The following is a 25,706-nucleotide window of genomic DNA, read 5'->3' as shown; positions in this document are numbered from 1 at the left end:
TGAGATTCTCATTCACAATCTCTCTGACAAATGGGATAGGGAGTTTCCTGCATCGTCTTAGAACAGCAGGCAAAATTTTGAACTGCACAACTTAAACAAACTTTCCCAATTGCTGCCTTGTTTTTGTCTGGTGATATGCCTTGATTCTGTTGCAGATCCTGTTTGGAAATGACTGAGGGTGAAACAGTGCAGACCTCGAAGGTTGCTCAGAAAAGGCTGTAAGTGCATTGAAGCACACGACACACATCCAGGCCCAGCCCATCCTTGCCCTGAATGGGGCGGAATCGATGGTGTTAGGTTTTCAATTTCAGAAAAAGCAGCAAATAAATCACTGCATTAAAAAATATCACATTCTTAGGGAAATGTCTCAATTTCAAACATTTCTTTACTATAACATGGTCTAACGTGTTAATGACCTGAAAAATCTAGATATATCATACCCAATCCTTCCTTTCTCCACAGCATCAGTGATCTTGGCCAACTATTTAGCCCTCCATACTACATCTCTCCTCAACTAAAATTCACAAATGTCATTTTCAACCTAGTTCATAATTTTGTTATCGTGAATAATCCATGCCATAAGCTTGAGAAATTTTATACATACAAAATACATTCGTTGTGCTAATCAGCTAATCATAGATACTTAAGGAATGTCAAATCCATAGCTCTCTTTCAATCAGTACACAAGTATTCTCTACAGTATTTCTGAAATACGGTCATTCAGATTCTATTGGAATGCTTCCCGGGATGGGAGTTCAGGTTGGTGCAAATCCATTACGTTATTGAGTACTTCTAATGTTAACCTGCCTCCTCTTATGCTGACTTGAAATCTTCTTTCAATAAATTCTATTCCTTTGTCTTATTTCTGCTTTCTGTATTAATATAGAACAAATCAATTTTTTCATTCTCATGATAATGTTTCAAATATGTGAAGGCAGTTTCATGCTTTCCTTAAGATTTCTCTTTCTAGACAAAATATCTCTTTAGCCTTACACTGTTTCCAAAAAAATCTAGCTGTTAGGTACTATGATCAGTACCTGGGTGAAGGATCATTCACATGCCAAACTTCAGCATCACACAATATGCTCATGTCAAACAAACTGCTAAAATAAACTAAAATGCCTTTTTCTAGGCCCTTGCATTCATCAATGTTCTCACCAAAATGTAGTGCCCAGAAGTAAAACCTGCTCTTCTCAATTGATGTGGTCAGTGCAGAAATCAGAAGGAAAATCATATATCTTGTTCTGGGATCAAATACCTATTCAAATACAATCTCAGATTACCTACTTAAAACGACAGTTCCACTTCCGTGGACAAAGTAGCTTCTACTAGACTGACCCTTTGGCATATAACAGCTATAAAATCTAGATAGAATATCAAAAACAACAATCTGAGGACGCTCATAGAATCATCAAAAGTATACATTGACCTGTAAGAGAACTTGAACTAAGAAAAGCAGAGGGCAGTGTGTGATTTTCATATTTTTGGAGTGCAGTCTCTACTCAATACCATGCCAGTTACCTAAAACTAGGAGAGACATTTGCAATCTTACAGGCTTGAAGAACCATAGCAGCTGGAAAGTGAAGGAAAAATTTTAGAAAGGAGAGAGCTACGGAGATGGAGCCTCATCTTCTGAAAATGATTTCTCCTCAAATCTCTGGTTAGCCCTTGAAATATGCCCATATAGAGTCCACTCCGAGCCACCCAGCTAAAGACAAAATAACTGAGCAGAGATGGCAGCTGTGACACACCACAGATGGCACTGCTACAGAGCTAGAAGTTTGATTCAGCTAATTGCCTGCCTGCCAAAATAAAATAATAGTTTTCTGAGGAATATAAAATAATTCATAGTCTCTGCATTGTATAAGTTACCATGACCAGGATGCAATCCAAAATTACGAGATGAAACAGAAAAATGAAACCCATATATATATAAGAGGAAATTTAATAAATGCAGACCAATCACAAGATAACCAAGGTGTTGGAATTAACGGAAAGGGATTTTAAAGCAGCTGTTATAACTATGATGCTACAGCTAAAAGAAAATAAAAATGCACGCTGACATAGTTGTTACTATTTTGACATTGTGGCAAATACCACTATGAATAAATACTTATTTGTATTGTTAAATATCCTGCATTTTCTCACTTAGCTATAAGTATATCGTGATAAATTTTATTCTAGGTACATAAGCATTTGTCCTTATTAAAGTAAAAATATTAAAATAAGGCAGCAATGTAACTTCTCAAGATCCCCATGTTACTGTAAGGTGATAATTCTTTTACAGATATTTGTAGAGCTGAGTTAGGTATGTCAGATGGCCTCTGGCCTTGAGCGGTTTATTATTGGATACTGGTTTTTTGTGTACGTGTATAGATGATTAGACAAGTAATAAGTGCTAAAACAGAAGTGCAAAATAACGAGAAGTGCAGGAATAAAGCAGTAAGCTTTTCCTGGGGCAATCAGGGAGAGGATTCTAGAAAAGTCTATACAAGATCTGAGATTTCTGGAAGGACAAAAGTATGTCAGGCAGAGAGGAAGGGAATGACAGGTTAGGTGAGGGACAGTGCATGACGGAAGAGCTGTGACAGCTGCGAAAAGTTCAAAGGCAAGTGCAAAGTTCCATGTGGCTGGAGAGTGGTGTCTGTGAGAGCACAGGTTAAGAAATAAGTTGGAGAGAGTTTGTGTCACATTTATAAAGGGCTTGCACCTAAACTGGATATGGAGACCAAATTTACACTACCCAGATGTGGGAATCCCCAAACTGAGAACACAAAAACAGGCACTAGACTAATGCAACTCCTGGCTTCCTAGCAAAATCTAAAGGTAAGGCTGTAGTCACAAGAAGAAAAACTCTGTTGTGAGTAAAATTCAGCAGAAACAAAAATAGGAGGGTGAGCACTCTGAGAGCTTGAAATAACACAACAGTCTGAAAGAGACTATTAAATAGGTTCATAACTATGTGAAAGTAAAATAAATGTAGCAATTATAGAGAAAAAACAGGACACAAACAAAAGAAGATTGATTTGTAAGATGATCAAATGTCAGAAATTTTTAAAGTAATTTAAAATTTAAAATCGATCAGTGGATTATATGTAGACTGCCAGTGTTTGAAAGAGAAATACAGGAAATATGTGCAGAATGCAGCACAGAGAGTAAGAAAGATAAGATAAGAGAAGGTGTGGCAGACAGACTTTGTTAGTTTGTTTGTTTTGAGACAGAGTGTTGCTCTGTTGCCCAGGCTGGAGTGCAGTGGCACCATCGCGGCTCATGACAGCCTCGATTCCCAGGCTCAGGTGATCCTCTCACCTCACCCTCAGCCTCCTTAGTAGCTGGCACTACAGGCACATACCAAGCTAATTATTGTTATTATTTTTTTTTTGCAGAAACATGATTTCACCATGTTGCCTAGGCTGGTCTGGAAATCCTGTACTCAAGTGATCTTACTGCTTAGGCCTCCCGAAATGTTAAGATTACAGATGTGAGCCACCGCACCTGGCTGGCAGATACCCTAAGGTAGACCTCCATGGTTCCCCACCTCCTGGTGATTACATGTTGTGTGCCCCTCTCCCTTAGAGTGTAGATAGAACCTGTGACTTGCTTCTAACCAACAAACTATGATGAAGGTGAGGGGATATATGTGAGTGTATGTACACAATTACATAATTATGTTACATAAAATGGTAACATCGATTTTGCTGGAATCTCTCCCTCCATTTTTGGCTTTGAGGAAGTAAGCAACCATGTTAGGGAGCCCCAAGTGGCAAGGAGCTGAGGGCTGCCTCTAGGAGACGAGGGCTACTTCTGCCATCAACCTCAGTGAACTTGACCCCTGAATTCACTCCGGAAGTGGATCCTTCCTTGGTTCAGCTCAGATGAGACCACATTTCTGGCTGACACCTTGAATGCTGTCTTGTGAGATCCTGAGCAGAGGAACTAGTTAAGCTGTACCTGGGCTCCTGATCACAGAAACTGTGAGATAATAAATGTGTGTTTTAAGTTGCTAAGCTTGAAGTACTATTATTCTAGAGCAATAAAGAAATAATACAAATGGATTACATAGACAAATAATGGAATATAAAACTCAATAGATCTATACATATATCCCAAATATATACACCCAGATATGCCTCTTAAACTCCAGAATGGAATATGCACACTGATTAATAACTGTATTTAGATATCCAACAGATGTTATATTTATTCATTTATTCAGTCAACAAAGATATGAAAAATATTATTCACCAACTTTAACTTATCACCCCCTTAGACTCACAGCTTCTCTCAAACAATCGTGCTTCAAACATTTAAAATCTTCTCTACAACTATATATAGTAGTGCAAAATCTCATTTTTTCTTTATCACTGCAGCAGCCTCCTAACTGTGTCTTTCTGGGTCCAGTCCTGCCTTTCTTTTAAGCCGTTCTGTATGTAGAAGCCCAAGCGATCTTTGTAAAGTGCAAGTATAACCATGACATTTTTCTGATTTGAAGCCCTTCAAGGATTCTCCATTTCTCTTATGATGAAAAACCAAGGTCTCTGCCAAGGCTTATAAGGGCTCGCTCCTGCTTATTTCTACAGCTCAATCTTTCAGCACTGTCATCCTGCGATACCACCTGCCACAGGGCACAGCCTCTGCAGCCCCTTCTGCCTGAAACACACCGTACTGTGCCATTGCTCCTCCCACAGCCTGACTCCCTCAAGTCTCAGCTTAGGCTTCAGGAAACTTGCCTTGACCTTCTCTATCCACCTGTAAGACTGAACAAAATGGCCCTCCCCTATGCTGCCTTACAGCTGGCACTTAGTTACTTCCTAAGGCTGTTTATTTACCCACATTCTTTGCCATAACTTCAGCTTACTGTGAGCAAGCTTTGTGTCTAAATCATAGTTCTAGTCCCAGGACCTAGTATAGAATATGACAAATAGTAGATGTACATTAAATATTTGTTGAATAAAAAAAAGCAGAGAAGTAACATAATTTATATTAGTAATAATATTGGCGGTTGAGAAACAGATTTCTTCACTGATTTCCTACCTAATTCACTAAACTCGAATTTTATGCAGCACCATTTTCAGAAAAAGTTTCATTTTAATATTGCAAAATTAAAGCTTAACAGTTTCCATTTTAAAACCTAGAAATGGTCAAAAGATCTTTTTAGATTTTTTTTTTTTCTTTTTTGAGACGGAGTTTCGCTCTTGTTACCCAGGCTGGAGTACAATGACGCGATCTCGGCTCACTGCAACCTCCGCCTCCTGGGTTCAAGCAATTCTCCTGCCTCAGCCTCCTGAGTAGCTGGGATTACAGGCACGCGCCACCATGCCCAGCTAATTTTTGTATTTTTTAGTAGGGACAGGGTTTCACCTTGTTGACCAGGATGGTCTCGATCTCTTGACTTCGTGATCCACCCACCTTGGCCTCCCAAAGTGCTGGGATTATAGGCGTGACCGCGCCCGGCCCCAAAAGATCTTTTAAGAAAATTTAGTGAAGAATTTGGAAGGTAAAAAAATTTTGCTTGACCGTGTATTGAAAAAAGATAACTGAAAATATAATGTATTTAAAAATGGCTTATCACAGTTCCTGGCACAAAGTAAGTCCTCAGTGGTGTTAATTGAACTTAATTGTCTCTCCATGCTCCTCAAACACGGATTTTTCCAAATGTGCCTGTTCTCTCTACTTCTCTAGTTTGCAAAAAGCAGAGTGATGAAACCCACTTGCCATGTACAGACACAAAGAAAGAGGCATGGCCAAAAGTAGAGACATGGCCCTGTTTAGATGAATGTTAAACATGAAAAATGGAGCAAAATGGAATTCGTTTTTATTCAAGTAAATATAGGCTATGTGTTAGAAGCTTGGTCCAGAGGAGATAGTGTAAATTTCTGTCATTTAGGTAAAACAGCCCCTCCTTAGAACCAACAATAAGAACAATTAGGGTTGTAATCAACTTTAGAATGCGACTTTGACTTGGATGCCACAGGGTTTACTCGCAGTGACATTTTCGCAGAAAGAGATCACGATTCAGGAAGATCAGTACTAGAACTTCTGCGGTGTGTGTGTGTGTGTTTGTTTGTGTGTGTATGCATGGGTGGTGGACAGTTTACCATACAAGACATAGTCAAGGCAAACAAATACAAGTACCATTAGAAGATGAGAAAGAGAAGATACGGAAACGAAGGTTTTATTTTTCTGTGCAAATACTAAGAGCCATAGTCACACACATGCAGTTGAAAATACAGAAGAATAAAAAGAAAAGGGACATTTTTTAAAGTCAGATATCTCATGACAACAAGACATTTGGAAAACAGAAAAGCAACTGACAATTACAGCGACAACAGGGGCATCAGAATTGTACAGAGAAGTTGTGAGTGAATATTTCTTAACCATATTTGGTAGAGAACATATTACATTTGGAACAGCCTGTAAGTACATAAGTACAGATATGCCTAGAAGGGAGTAAATGTGAAAACTATACGTATGGTCTTTGACTATAATCTATTTTATGCTTATTGCAAATACTTATGAATGCAAATATTGATGGGAAGTTTTTCCCCATGTCTTTTGTCACAAATCTAATTTGGAACAAGTCATCTGAAGCAGCAGCATCACACACGCAGCCTTGGATGTGAAGAAAATGGATGAGTAAAAAGGAAAATCTTCACAAATTGTTGTTCCCAGTTTGAAATCATTCCCACTACTCTAAAGGATGTGAATTTGCTCCATAAAAATCTTCTATTACTATTGCAAGATAAAATACATTTTCTTTGCTTTTGTAGTATATTACTTCATACTATATGCTACATATACTCTATAACAAGGATATTATTTTGTCCTTGTTTGTTTGAATGGTATATTTAAATTTACCTTGGTCATTCCCACAGAAAAACAACTTCCTTAAAACAATTGGGACTAAATAGATATCACCCAATGGATAAATTATCCTCACATATTCAAATCATATGACATTTGGTGGGCCATTGTTATTTTAGTTGCTTTCTGAATTAATTCACAGGACCAAACTATTTTTCCTTTAAATGAACACAAATAATGTCTTCTTTGGAAGAGTAAATCTACACAAAGATATTTAGCATAAATGATAACACAGTAGTGGAAAGAATAAAAACATTAACAGAATTTTTTCCAATTATTTTATGATCTCTGTAATCTTTATAATAAAGACTATATTAATTTTTGCATATCTTATTAATTTATAGATCCATCATTTCAGGTATATGTTTATTTTTAAAAATCAGAATGTTAAATATATTTTGGTTATGATGTATACTATGTTTTTATACTTTTTTCAGAAAGATACTTGAAGAAAATAAATGCACTTGCAAATCTTAGAAAACCATAGCTCTAAGAAAATTCAAGTTTTACAATTATAAATTTACATGTAGACTACAGTTCTTATTTTTATTAAATATTTATTGAAAAGCAACTGAAATGAGTTTATTTGATTGAAAAGTCAACAAGCTCATAAATTTAGAAACAATTAATAAAAAAATTATTCTGTTTGTTAGGAAAAGGGAGAGTATTGCAGGAAAAGAAATGAGAAAGGATTATTTGTAATTTTGTTAGAGAGAGTTTTATGGAATCAGAAATTATACTGGCAAGGCATAATTTGACTATTGATACCAGAAATAGCTTTTCTACATTTTTAGGGACTTGATGTAAATTCCTAATTTCTCTTTACATATGTATCACATATCAGAGACCTGGCAACAATTCATCTGAATAGCTTCATATAAAAACATATATGGATATAATCAGTAATTCTTAATTTTTTTTTTTTTGAGACAGAGTCTTGCTCTGTTGCCCAAGCTGGAGTACAGTGGTGTGATCGTGGCTCACTGCAACATCTGCCTCTTGGGTTCAAGCAATCCTCCTGCCTCAGCCTCCTGAGTAGCTGAGATTACAGGCAAACGCCACTACTCCTGGTTAATTTTTGTATTTTTAGTAGAGACAGAGTTTCTCCATATTGGCCAGGCTGGTCTTGAACTCCTGTCCTCAGCCTCCCAAAGTGCCAGGATTATGGGCGTGAGCCACCACACCCAGACTGTAATTCTCAATTTTTGTGTCATAAATAATAGATAAGAATGACACAACAGAAATGAAAATATAATCATAGTCACTGAGGCAACTTACAGTGTGAAAATATGTATACTCAGAAATGGAATGGGAAAAAATGGTTTATTAATTGCAGTGATTATTGACATATAGAAGTGTTAAGAATGATAATATATTTGTACTAAATATACTTAATAAGGAGATATTTCTAGTTATATTAAGAACAATTTTTCATATTTCAAGGTAGAGTAGGAAAATATTTTATATACAAAGGGTTTCTGATATGCTTAAAATAAGCCTTGAAATTTATTTTAATTATGAAGATGGTTTTTATCTTCCTTTTTTCCCCAGAGATCTAAAACAAATCAAGGCATTTCTTGAAATTCAACGGCTTTTTTTCATTTGGGAATGTTCAAATATATGTTAATAATCTTCCTGTTCACCCCACTCAACAACTGGCTCATCATTCATGCGCAAAATGAGGTAAGAAAGAAGCTGAAAGAGATTCTGCCAGACTAAGAGAGAGACATAAAAGGAAAGGTCGCTTACGTCCACCTCGCAGCGCTCGCCGGCAAAGGCAACATCACAGAGGCACTGGAATTTGTTGAGTAAGTCCTGGCACAGTCCTCCATTGACGCACGGATCAGAGGCACACTCATCAATGTCCTTTTCGCACCTTAAAAATAAACAGAACAGGAGAAACCCAGGACCCTGTTGAATACGTTGTTTGTGAAATGGGAAGAAAGACTTTGCCGTATCTATCTGGAACAGCACAGCTGTTATCTACCAATCCACACATGCTTTATATATACTTGATAGTGTTGGAGATGTTCCTTAGAATTTCTTTAACTCATTTGGGGTTTAATGGAGATAATTTGTACACATGTGTATACATATACACATGGAATTAATTAGAATGAGAAAATAGATGCAAATATTTAGAAGCCCAGAAAGAGTAGGCCATGCATAACCAGTGTCACGCTCAAGAGCATTAGTGGGGTTGCCAGCTTATGTAAATGTTCAGTTTATTAGGGGCACAAGGAGAGAGGCTATATTTTGCCATCTGTAGTCTGCAGTGCAGACCTACATTCAGGCTATCAGGATCCTCGTGCATCACAGCCCTCAGGCTAAGGGGAAAAGCCCACCAAAGAGAGACAGAAAAAGAGAAGGGTTATTCTGAGAGATTTTGAATTATTTTCTGTGGAAATCTCCCCTTTTTTTCTAACGAAAGCAAAACAGAGATAATTAGAAGATTGTACTTGCTAAAAAATCTGTGTTCTGATAGGCAAGCATAATTTCTGAAATGTTTAGGTAGAATGACTTTCAAAAGCTAAATTTTCTAAAACAAGTGACATCAATTCTCCAGCAAATTGAATTTTTCTTCTTCCTGGGATACTGTCATTTTTTTTAACCAAATTTCCACCAAGAATTTGTTTTTCTGTATATTAATTGATTAAGTCACCAATCACGTATTCAGACACTCAGTGGATATTTATTTAACACATACCATGTACCAAACACTTTTTAGGAACTTGGGATAGAATAGTAACTAAGGCAGTTATTTTACTTTTGAAAATTTGTATAAAATCTTAGCTTCAAGATCTCTACAGTGCAGCTTATAATGTTGAAATCTGATGTAAACAATTTTTAATTTTTCCTTATTTTTTCCCTCATCTTCCAAAAGGTAAAACTTGCACGTATGGGTCAGAGACTAATCACCAGGCTCAAAATGAAAGGGGATGAGGTAGTGAGGCAAGGCCAGCCCAAGGTATAAAGGAAAACAAAGATTTCTTCCAAGAAAAACAGCTCCTTATCCCGTTGGATCCCAAGCATAGCTGAGACATTTTGTTTTTCTTTTTTGGCTTACGCTTCTGGGCTGGAGGGAGACTTCTCTGATTAGATCTGAGCAAAACTTGACAACTTTGAGGAGGCTGCCAAGCATTCTGGGTCTTGGGTGGGCCAGAGTGTTTACACCATCCATCATTCAAAACCTGCCAGTATGACACTATTAAGTTGGACGTTTAACTAAGGCAGGAGAGAAGCCAATTTATTTGAGGATAGCTTTTCAATATTCTTGGATGCAATGGAAATCACATTTCCTAGACCATGGGAGATTGTCCAATATTTTCTATCTTCCACTATCTGCTCCATGACTTTCTCACCTATTTCTCTGTTGAACTAAAGAGTCAACGATAGATACACATGCATTATCAGCATCATTGGAGTGTTTATTAGAGGTTAATTAATGGATGGAAAGTAAAAATAAATCCATTAACATCCAGTCAATTACCTAAGGATGGTTAAGGACTTAGGAAGCACAGAATCTACTGAACACAGGTTCAACGTTTTAGAAATAGCTAGCACCACAGAAGTTCTTCCAGTTGAAAAGTCTCCTGAGAAAAGAAGGAAAATTCTAAGCTTTCTTTTCTTTATACATTTCAAAAATAATTTGAATTTAAATGCCAAATATAAATGTTGTAAACTAATAAACATCAGAGGACAAAGAAATGTTTGCTGTAATTAGAGATAATGTGTGAGTAGCAGAGAAAAATAATCCAAGGTTTTCGATGAGTTCTATGCATTGTGGCATTAGGCAGAAAGTGTGACCTTCAACCAGGAAGCAACCAGCAACTGACGATAGTTGAATTACTCAAAATTAATGACAGGAAAATATTTGCAATATTCTGAACATACATAGAATTGGAAGACAACTGAATGGTCTCAGTTAATAAGTTGCATGACAAAAATTGATATAACAGAAAGCAGAATGTGACTCAAGCCTATCTCCCTCCGTGTACATGTAGACTTGGAATGCCTGAGCCAGTTACAACCAACCACGGAAGGCAGGCTGCATCTAAAAAAGAACGTTAGAAAGGTAAAATGCAGACATACCCTAGACTCTCTGCGGTTTTGTAAAAATAGCAAAAAGATCTGTATCTTTGTGATGCAAAACAGCCAGCTAAAAAATAGAAAATTCAAATGAATTCAAAGGGTACTTGTCAGGGAGCACTCACATATCTATTATTTTATCAACTATGCCTATGGGAAATATTGATTCAGTCAAAATCTCTTTGTTAAATATGTCTGAGTTTCGTTTATTTAATTTGTTCAATGTAGGAAGTTTGATCAGAGATCAGTGTGTCACACCCTGAATGATATATGAGATGGAAGAACACCTTTCTCATTAAAAAAAAAATTGTGGTGAGCAAAGATTTATATTCATACAGTTATGCCAGCACATCAAATAGAGAGCAGAGGCTTTGAAGGCATCTCGACCCTACTGCAGCATATATGTGGATTGACCATTTATAAGTCATTTAACCTCTTAGCCTCAGTTTACACATTTGCAAAATAAAAATCATAAAACCGTCCTTACAGAACTATAAGAATTAGAGATGGTATTTGTAAGGTGCATGGCACACTGCAAAACCAAGGTTAACTATTTAGTACCTGCTTACATAGTATCTGTATTCTGTACAGCCCTGGTTCATAACTGTTGAGGACATAGATCCCTTTGAGCAGCTGATAAAAGCTATGCAGTATGCATTCTTTCTATTCTTGACCTTACCCCTAGCTGGTCGAATATATATTCCAGTTTTCCTGTATTTTCAACAGGTCACAGATTGCTTGAAGCCATTGACCAATTCCATTTTAAGAATTCCTGTATTAAGTAAGGAAGAGTTGAAGGATTTCTCTGGGAAAAGTTGAATTATATGGATAAGGTATACTTTCGGGTTGCAGGCAGTTCTATGAGGCAATCTTTTAGTTGTATTTTATTTTATTTCAACAGCAATGATATTTGCATCATGTATTAGAGTTTTAGTAAGAAGAAAAGATGTGAATTCAGAAGTACTTATAAGAAAGAAAAATAGCACATTATGCATTTTTTAAAAAACGTTTTTTCCTATTTGAAGTCTTAGCTAGTAAAATGTTTTCTCCTTTGACCTAAACTGTAATTTTTTTTTTCTTTTTTATTGTTTCACTCTGTCTGAACCTCTATTTCAGCATAGATTTTCCTATGGGAACTGAGATAAAAAATTAGAAGAGAAAATGAACTTTGAGTAATCCCATCATTCTTTAGCCCAGAATTCTCTTCCAGAAAGCTCTAATGTGACTCACCGTTCTCCAGTAAAACCTGGCCAGCACATACATTTTAATTCGGCCTGGAACTCTGTGCAGTTGCCTCCATTGTAGCAAGTGAGATTTGTCCTCTCATTCCCACAGACTGTTGAGGGTAATCTGCTCTGTCTAGAGAGATAAAAGCAAAAGCCACAGCTGTTCAACTTGTTTATTTCATTCAAGAAAACTTTTTTGATAAATTCATGTATGTAGTCAATGCCAAGCTAATTAAGTACTCAGGCTGGAGGAGGTATAAATGCTTAATTGTGCTGCATTATACAAGAATCACTTTCTCCAGTAAAAGGCTCCTGCTGGAGGATACTGTGACCAGCATGGCTTTACAGTTTCCATTTCTACACAGTTTTCATTTGTGAGATAAGATCTATGTCATGGGGTGGCAATAAATTTCAGGTTGCAAAAGAACTTGCTATAACTAGATTTGCTGCTGCTTTGCTAATAAATCAACAAAGGCCGGAGGAAAATTGCATCTCTATAAAGGCCAGGAAAGCAAGGACAGCACTCTAGTACCCAAGCGCTCATGTGATTTCTCCATTGGCTTTTGGAGCTGAACTCCAGTTGCCCTGCCAAGACTTGCTGCTCCCTATGTAATAATTTGTAGCTTCGAAGAATGCAAGCCGAATGCTGTCCAGGAGCTTTGTATATAGCACATGATGGTACCTGCACGTGAATTCAGAGTGTGGCTCTCTTGTATGGCAACAAAGCTTTACATGTTAAGGAATCCTATAAAAGGCAGAACAAGCGTTAGAAGCTAAGCTGAACTTCACTGTAAGACAAAATCTAGTAGTATGACCTGATCGCTGTTTAAAAAGATTTTAATAGTGTTGCTTAGGGTTTGACCCACTGTGTATGTGTGCATGGTCTCAGATAAATAATAAATATTCAGGAAATGTGAAATGAATTTTGTTCCTGTTGTGTGTGCTGCCGTTAATGTGGATAGACAAGCTTATACGATGCTAAGTGTGTCTCTTCCCACAAGAGCTAATCAATTCTACTTTACAAAGAAGATATCATAAAGGCTTTTCAAAAGAGCCAAAAATGTCAACCAGCTTTGAAAGAGGTCAATTAGCAATGCAAATATGAAGCTTTGTATACAACTTGGTTTTAATAAACAATTCCTGAATCTCATTAGAAGGTACTTTTGAGGGCTTTAGTCTTTGAGAACTTGACTTTGATGAATTAGGCAGAAGAAAATTCTGGAGAACTAGTTGCTAGGGCCTATGTGTTTATTTTACACATCAAAAGTCACAGTGAAGTGCACTGATTTTGATCCCAAATTCTTCTTGCTTTTAAACAGGCAGGTTACCTGTTGGGAACACTTAGCACCTATAATGGTGCCTTGCTTTCTCAGGCTCAGAACAACAGTAACTGTTACAGAGAGATGAACAACTTCTTATAGGTACGCCTACATGTTATGTTTGCTAGGAGATTCATGCAATTAAGGTACCACCTCTGAGTTAGTGTAATGTCTACAGGCTGCCAACCCATTCCAGGTGTTCTTGCCGAAGTCCTGGAATGTATTACTTGTTAATAATAACCCTCTCACCTCCCCTAATGACTCAATTATTTAGTAAATTTAAAGTGGTCTAAGTTGTAAAAACAATAATGACTTCTTACATGGAAATACTGAAGCAATGTGACTTAGAAGAAAAATACTCTTTCTTATCTGTTTATGTAGCTTGAAATGGAGGTGGTTACAAGAACTAAAATACTGCTTTTGTAGTTGTAGAAAAAATTGTGAAATACTTCAAAATGGGGAAAGAAGATCACCGTGTATTCTTTCAATGCAGTGTTGGGTTTACGTAAAGGACCATCTAGGAATTATCCACTTTTGCAGTGATCTATGCCTTCGATTTTTTTGGTAAGCAATATTACAATTCTGTAAGTTGTAGAAAACAGTATTAATATGAAAATCTTGTTCATCAAAATGCAAATGAATTTATCTGTAGCCAGCCATACATTGATTATCACGCTATAGAAAAGATGAAAAACTTCAAATTTCTTGCTCTATAGGCAAGAGATACTAAATTTTCTTGCCCTATAGGATATTAAACAGTTTTGTATTTATTAATAAGTTCATTCACTCATTCTTGTTTGTGTCTGTGTATATATATGTGTATATATATGTGTGTGTATATATATGTATATGTGTGGGTATATATAATATGTATGTATAGAATATATACATACATATTATATACATACATATACATACATACACATATACATACATATATATGTATACAATATATACATATATAATATGTGTGTAGAATATGTATATACATATATATACACACACATATACATACATATTCTTTAATTGTCCTTTGAGTTAGCTTTTATATCTTACTAGTTTCCTCATTATTTAATGACGAAGCCATTGAAACATGTTTATTTTATATTTGTCTGAGAATCATAATTTCACTGTTTTGAAATTGCAGTTGACCCTGGAACGACACGTTTGAATGGTGTAGGTTCACTTATGTGTGGATTTTCTTTCATTGCTGCCACCACTGCGACAGCAAGAGCAACCCTTTCTCTCCCTCTTCATCCTACTCAACATGAAGACAGTGAGGATAAAGACCTTTATGACGATCAATTTCCACTAATGAATAGTAAAGATATTTTCTCTTTCTTATGATTTTCTTAATAGCATTTTATTTTCTCTAGCTTGCTTTATGGTAAGAATACAGAATATGACATGCAAAATATGTGTTAATCGACTATGTTATTAAGGTTTCTGGTCAGCCAGGATGATAGTTGTTAGGTTGCGGGAGAGTTAACAGTTAAATGTGGCTTTTCAACTGCACGTCAGCACCGCTAACCCTTGCATTGTTCAAGAGTCAGCTGTACACTTTAATGTAGTGTTTTCGGGATTTTATAATATTTACCTGCCTGAAATAGCCCAGGACATTATTTTACCAATACAAGTCATGCCTTCTCTAACAATACGACATTTTAGCTTTTGCTTTTATTGTAAATGTATTTGTTTCCTGAGGCCTTGAAGCTGTCAGACCCTGGGGCTACTGTTCATGAGACATATTTTCACACAGATGACTAAGAAAATATTTTGCTGAAACTCTGATTTAAACACTACCATTCTGACTTGTAGAATATCCCAGCAAGTGAGATCCCATCTTGACATGACGGAATTGTGATGGAAGTGACCAGTGTCAGCCCTGTTCAGCAGAGTATATATGTGTACCTTGAGGAGACAGCTTTCCAATTTGACAAAAACAGTGATGCAGAGAATAGCTCCAAAGACCAAGCTTCCTATGGACTTTATGCTCACCTGCAAAATTTTCCTGTAAAATTTCCCAAACAGAGGCAAGAATAGCCACTAGTATCACTAATGCAGGTGGCTCCATTTGCACACTGGTGGCTCTGGCAATTGTCTATATCCACTTCACAGTTCACACCAGTGTATCCAGGCTCACATCTGCAGTGGTAGGCTGCAACTCTGTCAGAGCAGTTGCCATGGATACAGGGATTTGAAAAGCATTCATCAATGTTGAGTTCACAGTGTTTCCCTGACCATCCCAAGGGACAGGAGCAATGATAAGAGCTGTAGATGTCTTCACAGTTTCCTCCATGCAAACAGGGGTTGGAGTTGCAGGCATTTAACTGCAAACAGCCAGTGACCACTGAATTGGTAGAGATTTTGAGAAACTGCTCTTCCTGAGGTTTATTAGTGAACCCACGAACATTTTCAAAGTAAGAGAGATAAATCCCTCCGATTTCTATTGTACTTAGACACCCTTGCAGACCTTTTATATTGTCAATAGCTCTGCCACCCACGTAAATATCTGTATTATCCTTCAAAAAGTTGAGGCTTCCAGTAGCAATTGTGCTAGTCACAAAAGGTGGTTGGTTGTCCACTTCCATTTGCCACCTGGAGGTCTGGGCCAGTGGGTCTGTCATGGAAAGAGTCACTTGGTGCCACATGCCGTCATTCACTGACTGCAAACTTGTCAGACTTAGAGTATAAAAGCTGTTGCCACTTTGCAATTGAAAGAATAATCTGGAATCTTGAATGCTAATATTAAGAAATTCAGGCTCTTTTTCTGCATGCAGTATTATTACATTTGCATCCCTTGTTCTGAAACCAAACGTGATATTGGTGAGTTCTCTGGTAATATTCCCATTGCTTCTGAATAATATTTGACTGCTTTGTCCATTAAAAACAGCATTTGCAATACCTAAAGAGGGAAGGCAATAATAATCAGCACCTTTATTAAATGTATAGTTTGCTTAATTGCCTTTATTAATAGTAATGATCATCCTGTTAATAACATTGCATAGAGACTATTTGATGCATGCTACATACTCTGCTAGTTGCTTTTATATTATTTCTAACATCAAACTCTTGAATACAGGTATTATTATTATCCACATTTTATGGAAGAAGATGAGACTCACAGAAGATAAGTAATTTTGTTCATGGTCATGTAATTGATAAATAACAAAGCCAGAATGTCAAACCTGGATGATCTGATATCAAAATCAAAACTATACGTTTTTTTTCCAGTGAAATCCTAATGCATGCCAATTTTTATTTTGTATTTGCTTCCACAAATAAAGCATTGATAATTAATTTTACACGTAAAGAAATTGAGCAGAAAGACATCATAAGTCTAGCTATCATGACACAGAAAATTAACAATGGAGTCTGGCTTCTGATTAAGCTGATGAGTAGGCAGTTAAAAGTAGCATTCTAAATGACTAACTTACTTACCTGTTAAAACTCCAATTATGTGCCAAGCTGCAAATTCTGTATCTACACCCAAGGACCTTCATATACAACCATATCAATTTCTCTCATGCTATTTGTGAGCACAGCACTTTGGGCAATCCTACTGCAAACCTTTTCCCCATTCTACCAGATGATTAATAAACAACTTGTTCTATCTCTTAAAATATCTAATTCTATCTCAGCTTATAGTCTCACATAATACTTTCTTGAGAAAACAGAGCTACCCCGGATTTCCACCAAATCTGTTAAACGAATAGGATTTGGATTCACACTGCATTCTATCGTGTTATAATGGATGTACTGTCCATATTCCAGCTAAGGCAAACCCTGCCAGTTATGCACCGGGTCCTACTGACTTTCACCTTTTAAAGACAATATTCCTCTACACATTCTTTTTCTGTCCTGCATCATCATTTCTCTTTCCATCTTGTTGTTTCCCATCAGTATACAAATATGTGTAATTGCTTTAATCTTAAAAAGTAACACAGAGCAATATCCTGACATCCCCCAATCCTGCTGCTTTTTTATTTTCTTTACCAGCAAAACTTCTAATAGTTTTAAATTCCTATTGTCTCACTTTCTCATCCCTCATTTTCTCTTTCACTCAAGCTTTTGTCCCAGTCACTTCACTAAAACCACTATTCTGGTTACAAATGATGTCTGTGTTACTCAACCCTATGGCAGGGGGTGTGGTTACCCCCCTGGCCATAAGGTTCGTAATATCCAGGGCCGGATATTGTATTACACTTTTCAGTAGCAAATGACCTGAAAACACTGTCATTATATTATCAGGCACCACACCCAACCACCATCATCTTTCAGTAAGGCTAATTACTTCTTAGTGTCCCTGCTTCTACTGCTCTGCAGATTAATATAAAACCACTCCTTAGTCAAGTTCCACTAGTTATCATCACATCTAGAAAGAAAGAAATCCTAAATTCTAAACATAATCACAAGAGCCTACGTGATGTAAGCCAGTTGCAGGTATAATCTCAGCTACCTTGAGGCCAGTAGTTTCAGACCAGCCTGGGCAACATAGTAAGACCCTGTTTCTCTCTTCTCTCTCTCTTCTTTTTTAATTTTCCTGACAAAATTTTGTCATGTTAAAAAAAAGTATCTACATGATCTGACCCCTGATTAACTCTCCAATTCCAGTTCCTACCACTCTCTTCCTCATGCCACAGCCGTAACTTTTAGCCATTCATTGAAGATGCCAAGTTGGTTCCCAATACAGACCTTTTACACTTGCTGTTACTTATACCTGCAGTATTATTTTCCTAGATCTTCTTACACTTGGCTTTTCTTAGTGTTAAAATCTGCTCAAATGTTGCCTCCTCTGAGAAGCTTTCCCTGACTAGCTAAGTTAAAAAAAGCTGCCTCCCTGCACTCACTGTCTATGCTTAATTTTCTGCATAGCTCCCATTAGCACTTGAAATGATATTGATTTACTTGTTCCTTGACTATCATTCTGTACTAGGACATAAGCTTTGTGAGACCAAAGATCTTCTCTGTCTCGGTTATTACAAAATCCCTCTGCTTATGCTTATGTGTCCCTGATGTATAGTAGGTGCTCAGTAAATGCAATTAAATGAAGGGTCTATGAAAATAACTCCATCCTGTATCCTGAAAAGTGAGATAATAATTAGAAACCGCAGCAGGAGAAAATTATAGCGTATCATTCAAGTGTACTGACTCAATAAAAGTTTCCCTTGATCGTGTGTGTGTGTGTGCATAACCAGGTTTGAGGTTGAGAATTTAGGGGAAAAAAAAGAGCAACAAGTGTTTCATTATGTGTTTTAAAGTAAATGTTAAAACAAAAAATCTCATTAATTCTCCAACTTTGAAATGAAGACTATGGCTTATAACGCTATATAAATGTATTTAGTAACTCTGCTGAGCACACTGAAATCATGTCTTCTGATCTGGGTAAAAATCACGATATACATAACCACTTTTATAATTTGCCTTTTCTTTGGGGGAATTTGCCACAATAAACACACCTGTATTTAAGGTGAGTTGTAAATGTTTAAATCTTGGTATTATATAGAGATAGAGATGATTAAAGTCTTCAAGGCAAACTCAGGGTAATGTATCAAGATACTCTTAAGAGTATCTTGTTCCATTAGACTTAATGTTTTCATTATATTTTACTTGGAAAGAAAATATAATAAGGTCATAAGGTCACCTAAAATTAAAATTATGCAGAGTAGTAGAAGTGAATTCTGGGTTCATACCTGTCAATTAGGAAACTGATTTATAATTCCTATTGTACACCTCCTACTGATTTACATTTTCTCTCTTCACTAAGATAAGCCATACTTAAAAAATGCTACTGGGACTTTTTGGGAGTGTCAGAGCTGGACTTACTACTCTTTTCTAGCAGCCATGTTGTAGCCATAAGGATTCACTTCACTTCTTTCTGACACGTGTGAGTTCAGTTCTAAACTGCTTGATGTGTAGACTGCAGAGCAGTGTGTAGCAGGGCTATTGCCATGTGTGTGTCCAAATCCTAAACTGCTTGATGTGTAGACTGCAGAGCAGTGTGTAGCAGGGCTACTGTCATGTGTGTGTCCAAATCCTAAACTGCTTGATGTGTAGACTGCAGAGCAGTGTGTAGCAGGGCTATTGTTTTGGGGCTGCCGCTCTTTTTAGAAATCCTATTGTTTTTTCCCTGTGAAAATATTCAAAACGATTTGGACATGTTTGTAGAACACAGCTGAAACTAACAACTTTAGTATTCCTATCAATAGATTAACAATACAATTAATCATTAAGAAAATATTTGAAAATAAAGAAGCAGAACAATGAAAAAGTATCACTGAAAATTCTGTGCCCTGTTAAAAACCAATTTGCATTCTTCATGCCAACTCATCCTGTTTTCTATATATGCGTAGTACATATTTCTTAAACAGGAAACATAAAAGTATATACATTTTTCTAGAAAATGTCTCCAAATGTATGTACAGTATAATGTATTTCATATAGATCTTTCAAATATATGATTTTAAAGTGTAAAAACATAAAAGTAAATACATTTTTCTCTTTTTCTCAATTACTTCAGGGCCCCGTCTAGACAGAACGTTGTTGCTACTGACCTTAGGTCAAACTATCCTCTAGTTCCATTCCATTATTTTAGTGCAGTTTTTTTTTTTTTTTTTTTTTTTTTTTTTGAGACAGGGACTTGCTTGGTTGCCGAGGCTGGAGTGCAATGGTATAACCCTAGCTTACTGCAGCCTCAAACTCTTGGGCTCAAGCAATCCTCCCACCTCTGCCTTCCAAAACGCTGGGATTATAGGCGTCAGCCACTGCATCCAGCATGTATTTTTTTAATTGTAAGCCAATAATGTAGTTAATGTTCTAGAGCAGTTAAGTGAAAATATTAAGCAAATTTGAAGAAAATAAGGTTAATTTATTTATTTAACAAATGTTTACTAGCAAGAAACCACATTCAGCATTTTCTTGCCTTGTGAAGCTTACATTCTCCTGATAAAAGAGATGATAGACAAACATATCTATGCATATGTAACAAAATGTCATGGAATTATAAGAGATATGAATAAAAATAAAGCCAAGATAGAGGACGTTTGTATAGAAGCCTGAATGAAGTGACGAAGGTGACCTGTGAATCTCTGGCTTATGAGAGTTCAGGATGGACGTGGTGGTGTGTTTGGGCTTGACTGCATGGAATAGAAGAGAGAATGAAGGCTGGATGCGGTGGCTCACGCCTGTAATCCCAGCACTTTGGGAGGCCGAGGCGGGTGGATCACGAGGTCAAGAGACCAAGACCATCCTGGCCAACATGATGAAACCCTATCTCTACTAAAAATAAAAAAAATTAGCTGGACGCGCGCCTGTAGTCCCAGCTACTTGGGAGGCTCAGGCAGGAGAACTGCTTGAACCTAGGAGGCGGAGGTTGTAGTGGGCTGAGATCCCACCACTGCAGTCCAGCCTGGTGTCTGGTGACAGAGCAATACTCCGTCTCAAAAAAAAAAAAAAAAAAGAACAAATACTAAAAAGAGAGAATGGAGTGAGAATAACGAAAGCACATTGAGGACAACACATTAGAGGGTTTTTTTTTCTCTCTATAAAAGAAAGCAGAGAAATGGGATGGTAGCTGGTAGGAACAGGGGTGGGAGGGGGCAAAGGAAGTCTTTTGTAATGTTGGAAAAATTGATGCTGATAAGAGAAAAATTTTAGGAACATAATCTTTGAATAAGGGGAAGAAATTAGAATTCAGTGCAAACATGGAGGGTTGTCTATAGATTGGACTGTGCATTATTGGAAGTAGGTGAAAAGCCAATATAAATAACAGTATAGTTAGTGTGTGGATATGTAAAAATTGTGAATACTGTACAGTATTCAATCTGCTAACATTTGGAGAATTGTGTTCTGTAGTACAGAAAATGGACAGGAAAACCTTTCACGATGAGGGAAATTCTCACAGCAAACATTAATCGAGTGTCTAACATGTTTATTTACACATAAGGTCGTAGAATCATGACAAAGAAACCAACAAGGTAGAAATTGTTTTCCCTATTTTACAGGTGAGGAAGCTTTAGATGATGGAGATCAATGAATTGCCTGAGGCCTCATAGTTAATAAATGACAATGTGCAATGCGCACATATTCATTCTGTATTCCCAGTAATGAGGAAAGGGAATATTACCTGGTTAATTCTCTTTTAGGAGATCAGCTTTAAATGATCAAGCATCTAGGTTTAGTATTGCTATGACCTCCATTTCCCAGACACGGAGGCAGGATGAGGCAAGAGGCCAGTCAGGTTTACTAGCCTCCGCACATAGGGGAAACACCCACAGATTAATTTAATAAGCTGGCTTTGTCTGTATTCTCTTCTGTGTTTCCTCTTGGAATAACTCAAATGCCCCAACTTAACTGGCGAGGTGATAGGTTTGATCTCTACCTACATTCAAATCCTTGAGGCACCAGCTGGCACTGGGCCCTGGGAGGGCACGGGCTGAGTCCACACCACTGAGCTTCATCACAGGCTTTCCCACTCGTGTTGGCAGGGCAGGAACAGGAGAAGTCATCCCACAGGGAATGGCAAACACCTCCATTGTGACAGGGGTTGGACTGAGCAGAAAAGAAATCAAAAGTGTAAAAAGCACTAAATAGGAAAATGCTGAAGGCGAGACCACATATCTGTTATTTTAAAACGCAAATTTCCCTGAATTTTTACATTTGAAACCATTAATATCCATTGTTAATTAAATGGAATAAAAATGACTGCTGACATTGCCGACTCCTTTCTAAAGGAGCAGAGTGGTGGGAGAGAGAGCAAAGATATAAAGCTCATCTATAGCACAAGGAGGATTTTTCAAGTGTAACAGTGTCCTCCGTAATTTACAAATTACCAGGCACTTTTTCACATGCACTAATGACCGTTTGAGGAAGGGATTCTTACTCCTGTTTTACAGATGATAAACAGAAGCATGTTGCCCACTTGCCCAAGATCCTATACAGAAGCGAAACAGTGAAACTCGGTACCTAGGTCCTTTGGATCCTATTTCAGTGACTGCTCTTCCTGCATTGGTCTCAGAAGGTTTCTCACAAAAAGTATGCAAAATGAAAGTATTTAAAAAAAGATTTATTAGAGCATGAACTGTGTTTGCCCTGGGTCTACTATTAACATATGATTTATGCTAGTCACATAACCTTTCTAAACCTCAGTTACTTTATCTGTAAATAACGTAAACTGGGGTAACAACAATGCCTGCTTTCCACAGTATTTCTTCAATAGAATTAAATGAATTAATCCGTAGAAAATAGTGCCTAGTAACTGCAAACGTTCCATAACAATGTTACAATTCATTTGTGTATATTTAGAACCATGCTTAGTGTGTGCGATAGTTAGAACTCACCGAATGTTCAACACACAGAAATGTGTTTCACTTTTTTCCCTTTGAACGATCACGCAGAGCTGACAAGTTCTCGTATTTAAGCAGCTCTTAGAAGATCATATAGAACATTTAAAGTAAAGCGTGGGCTTTGAGAAATTATATTTCAGAGGATTTCAACTACCAAAAGGAAATTATAGCTCAGATTTCCTATTGTTGCTGACTTAATAAAAGTTCCAAACAAGAGTAGCTGGGCATTTAAAGTTAACAATATCATCCAAAAAGAGTTAATTCAGTTAAACCTCAGGGGTGCCATTAGGAGTTTAGGAATTGAAATATTATTATACTTTAGTAATTTGATTGTTGTGAGGGTGAGAGAAGCCTAAAGCTGAAGTTATTTCATTTGGTTAAATAGATTATGATGCCAATAAGATCAAGGCCACATTTCTATGGCTCAATGTCAATTCCACGATCTTGCTGGAAACATATAAATGAAATATTTATTCTATGGTGGTGGGTCAGTAACGTCATCTTTATATACAAAGAATGGATTTAATAAGTTATCTTTGTAAGAAAATAAAAGTTTAACATACAGTATACACCTACGTTGTCTGCGTAAACCTTACCTCACAGATGTTGTCTCCGGGACAGCCTTGGGTTACATTGACAAGAACCGCGTTGAGCGATGCCTCGTTTGTTGAATTTGAAAAGAATTCCAGATTTTGGTTGTTTAGTCTTACATCTTGGACACAGCCTTTGAAGAATCCACCATTAAGTTCTGTCTCTTGCCTGTCAGGTAGGCCGCCAATGTAGATGACATCTCCCTTTTGAATTTTCCAGGTAGAAGCAGAAATAAATCCCAGGTTTTGTGAAGATTTATACAGTTCAATTTTATTTGGCTTGATTTTCAAAGTTATCAAGTGGACATTTCCATCATTAAGAACAAATTTGACTACTAATTTTGGAGAGCTTGGAGTCAGCATTACTAATCTGCCGTGCTCTAGCCAGACACGGATATATTGGTAAGTGCTGTTTTCCAAAGCTAAAAGTAAGCCTGATGGGTGAAGCGTTCGGACGAACATGGAGAGGCTGACGCTGTCTCCATAGCTCTCATCAAGAGTAAAGACAGCATATCCAGTGGAGTCATCCTGGCCAAATTTGCCTGCCACGTACTCTTCAATGTCAAAATAGAGGAAGAGAAAAAAAAAGAAAGAAACATCTTAAGACTCAAAAGACAGAAGGAATGGAAGATGAAAATTCTACATTTCACACACACACACACACACACACACACACACACACTCTCATACTTTTAAAGTTCAGGACAGGCTTAGTCAATAGAATAATGATTTGGCCTCTTTCTGGACTTCTGAGTTTACTTTATCCCTAAATTAACTCTATTTTGATTTGTAGTTTACACTTGAGGTCCATTGATCACAAAATAGACCAAAAAGATCTCTGCACTGATAAACTAAAGAATCTCCCCTATGTTGCCCTAATATATGGGGCTTAATGGTGTATATCAGACACTGCTGTACTCCAACTTGATGGAAGAAATGTTTGTACAAAAGCACTTTATACAGCCTCTGCAAGCGGACTGTACAGGCAGTCATCATCTTTGCTACTTAGAGGCATGCTGAAGCAAAGATGTCATCAAACCTAATTCTTCTTTATAAAGAAATTTATTAGAGCCTGACTGTGTTTGTCCCAGATCTATTATTAACACGTGATTTAGGCTACTTACATAACCTTTCTAAACTTCAGGTTTTTGATCTGTAAATAACATAAATTGGGACAACAGAAATCAAGAATTAGATGATTAAATCTTCTCTTGGGATGACAATTCACATAAGAGGCAAGGCAGTTGAACGACTAAAAAGAAGGACTCTGATTGGGAGTAGGAACGGCACAGGACACAGAGAAGTAGGGGCAAAGCTGAGTATTAAACCTACCCAGCATTTCCTGTGGTCAGAGGAGTCAGTGATGCTCATACGTGGCAATGCTATTGATGTGCATCACTTCAAGAAAACTCTTGAGATATATAAAAATAAAAGCTGACATTGTAAAATATTGGTGATATGGGAGAAAACTTCCCGTTCTCATAAAGCTTACATTCTAGTTAGAAGAGAAACATCAGACACAGATAAGGAAGCAAACTATATAATATGTCAGGGTGAGAAAATCCTTTATTATTAAATATCAGGTAGAGAAAGGGACTAGGGAGATTTGGAGGAGTGGCATTGTAATTCTAAATAGGACCATCAGGGAAGAACTCGCTGAGAAAGAGATATTTGAGCAAAAGCCCAAAGTTATTCTACATTATTATAATAACTCAAGAGAGAAATGATGATGGCTTGGATCAGTGGTAATGTGAAAGTGGTGAAAAGTGATCAGATTTTCAAAATATTTTGAAGGTAGAATTTTTTGGAACAAGTTCATCTATAAGGTTTTTGGCCCAAGCAACTGGAAGCATGGAGTTTATATTTTTGCAGATAGGGAAGAAAACTGGAGGAACAGATTTATGGGAGAAGTAGGAGTCCATATTAAATTTAAGATGCCTTTTTGGATATCCAAGTGGAAGTGACTAGTGGGCAGTTGATAGAGAGGTTCAGGCAGGATGTTCTGGGCTAGTTATAATAATGTGGGATTTGCTACTATATATAAGGTATTGTATTATGCCATTTTACATTGCTCTAAAGAAATACTTGAGGCTGGGTAATTTATAAAGAAAAGAGGATTAATTGGCTCATGGTTCTGCAGGCTGTACAGGAAGCACGTTGCCAGCATCTGCTCAGCTTCTGGTAGGGCTCATTTTATTCATGGTGGAAGGTGACGTGGGAGCAGGCATGTAATATGGTGAGAGTAGGAGCAAAGTGGGGAGGAGCCGTGCTCTT

The 25,706-nt window shown here is 37.1% G+C and overlaps 1 protein-coding gene across 1 annotated transcript in view; it reads right to left on the bottom strand.

The window, feature by feature from the left end:
- Nucleotides 1–25,706, bottom strand: part of CRB1 (crumbs cell polarity complex component 1) — a 219,534-nt gene that overhangs the window by 28,263 nt on the left and 165,565 nt on the right. The window contains exons 7-11 of the mRNA XM_012459588.2: nt 23,439–23,986; nt 21,883–22,048; nt 15,497–16,403; nt 12,184–12,312; nt 8,614–8,740 (exon numbers count right to left, since the gene is read on the bottom strand). Coding sequence (XP_012315011.2) covers nt 8,614–8,740; nt 12,184–12,312; nt 15,497–16,403; nt 21,883–22,048; nt 23,439–23,986 — 1,877 coding nt within the window. The remainder of the gene's footprint in view (nt 1–8,613; nt 8,741–12,183; nt 12,313–15,496; nt 16,404–21,882; nt 22,049–23,438; nt 23,987–25,706) is intronic.

Source organism: Aotus nancymaae, unplaced genomic scaffold (assembly GCF_030222135.1).
Source record: "Aotus nancymaae isolate 86718 unplaced genomic scaffold, 86718_ANA_hifiasm-v0.15.2.pri h1tg000039l, whole genome shotgun sequence".
Lineage (NCBI taxonomy): Eukaryota > Metazoa > Chordata > Mammalia > Primates > Aotidae > Aotus > Aotus nancymaae.
Note: the sequence above shows the minus strand (reverse complement) of the source record. Positions and strands in the feature narration are given on the sequence as shown.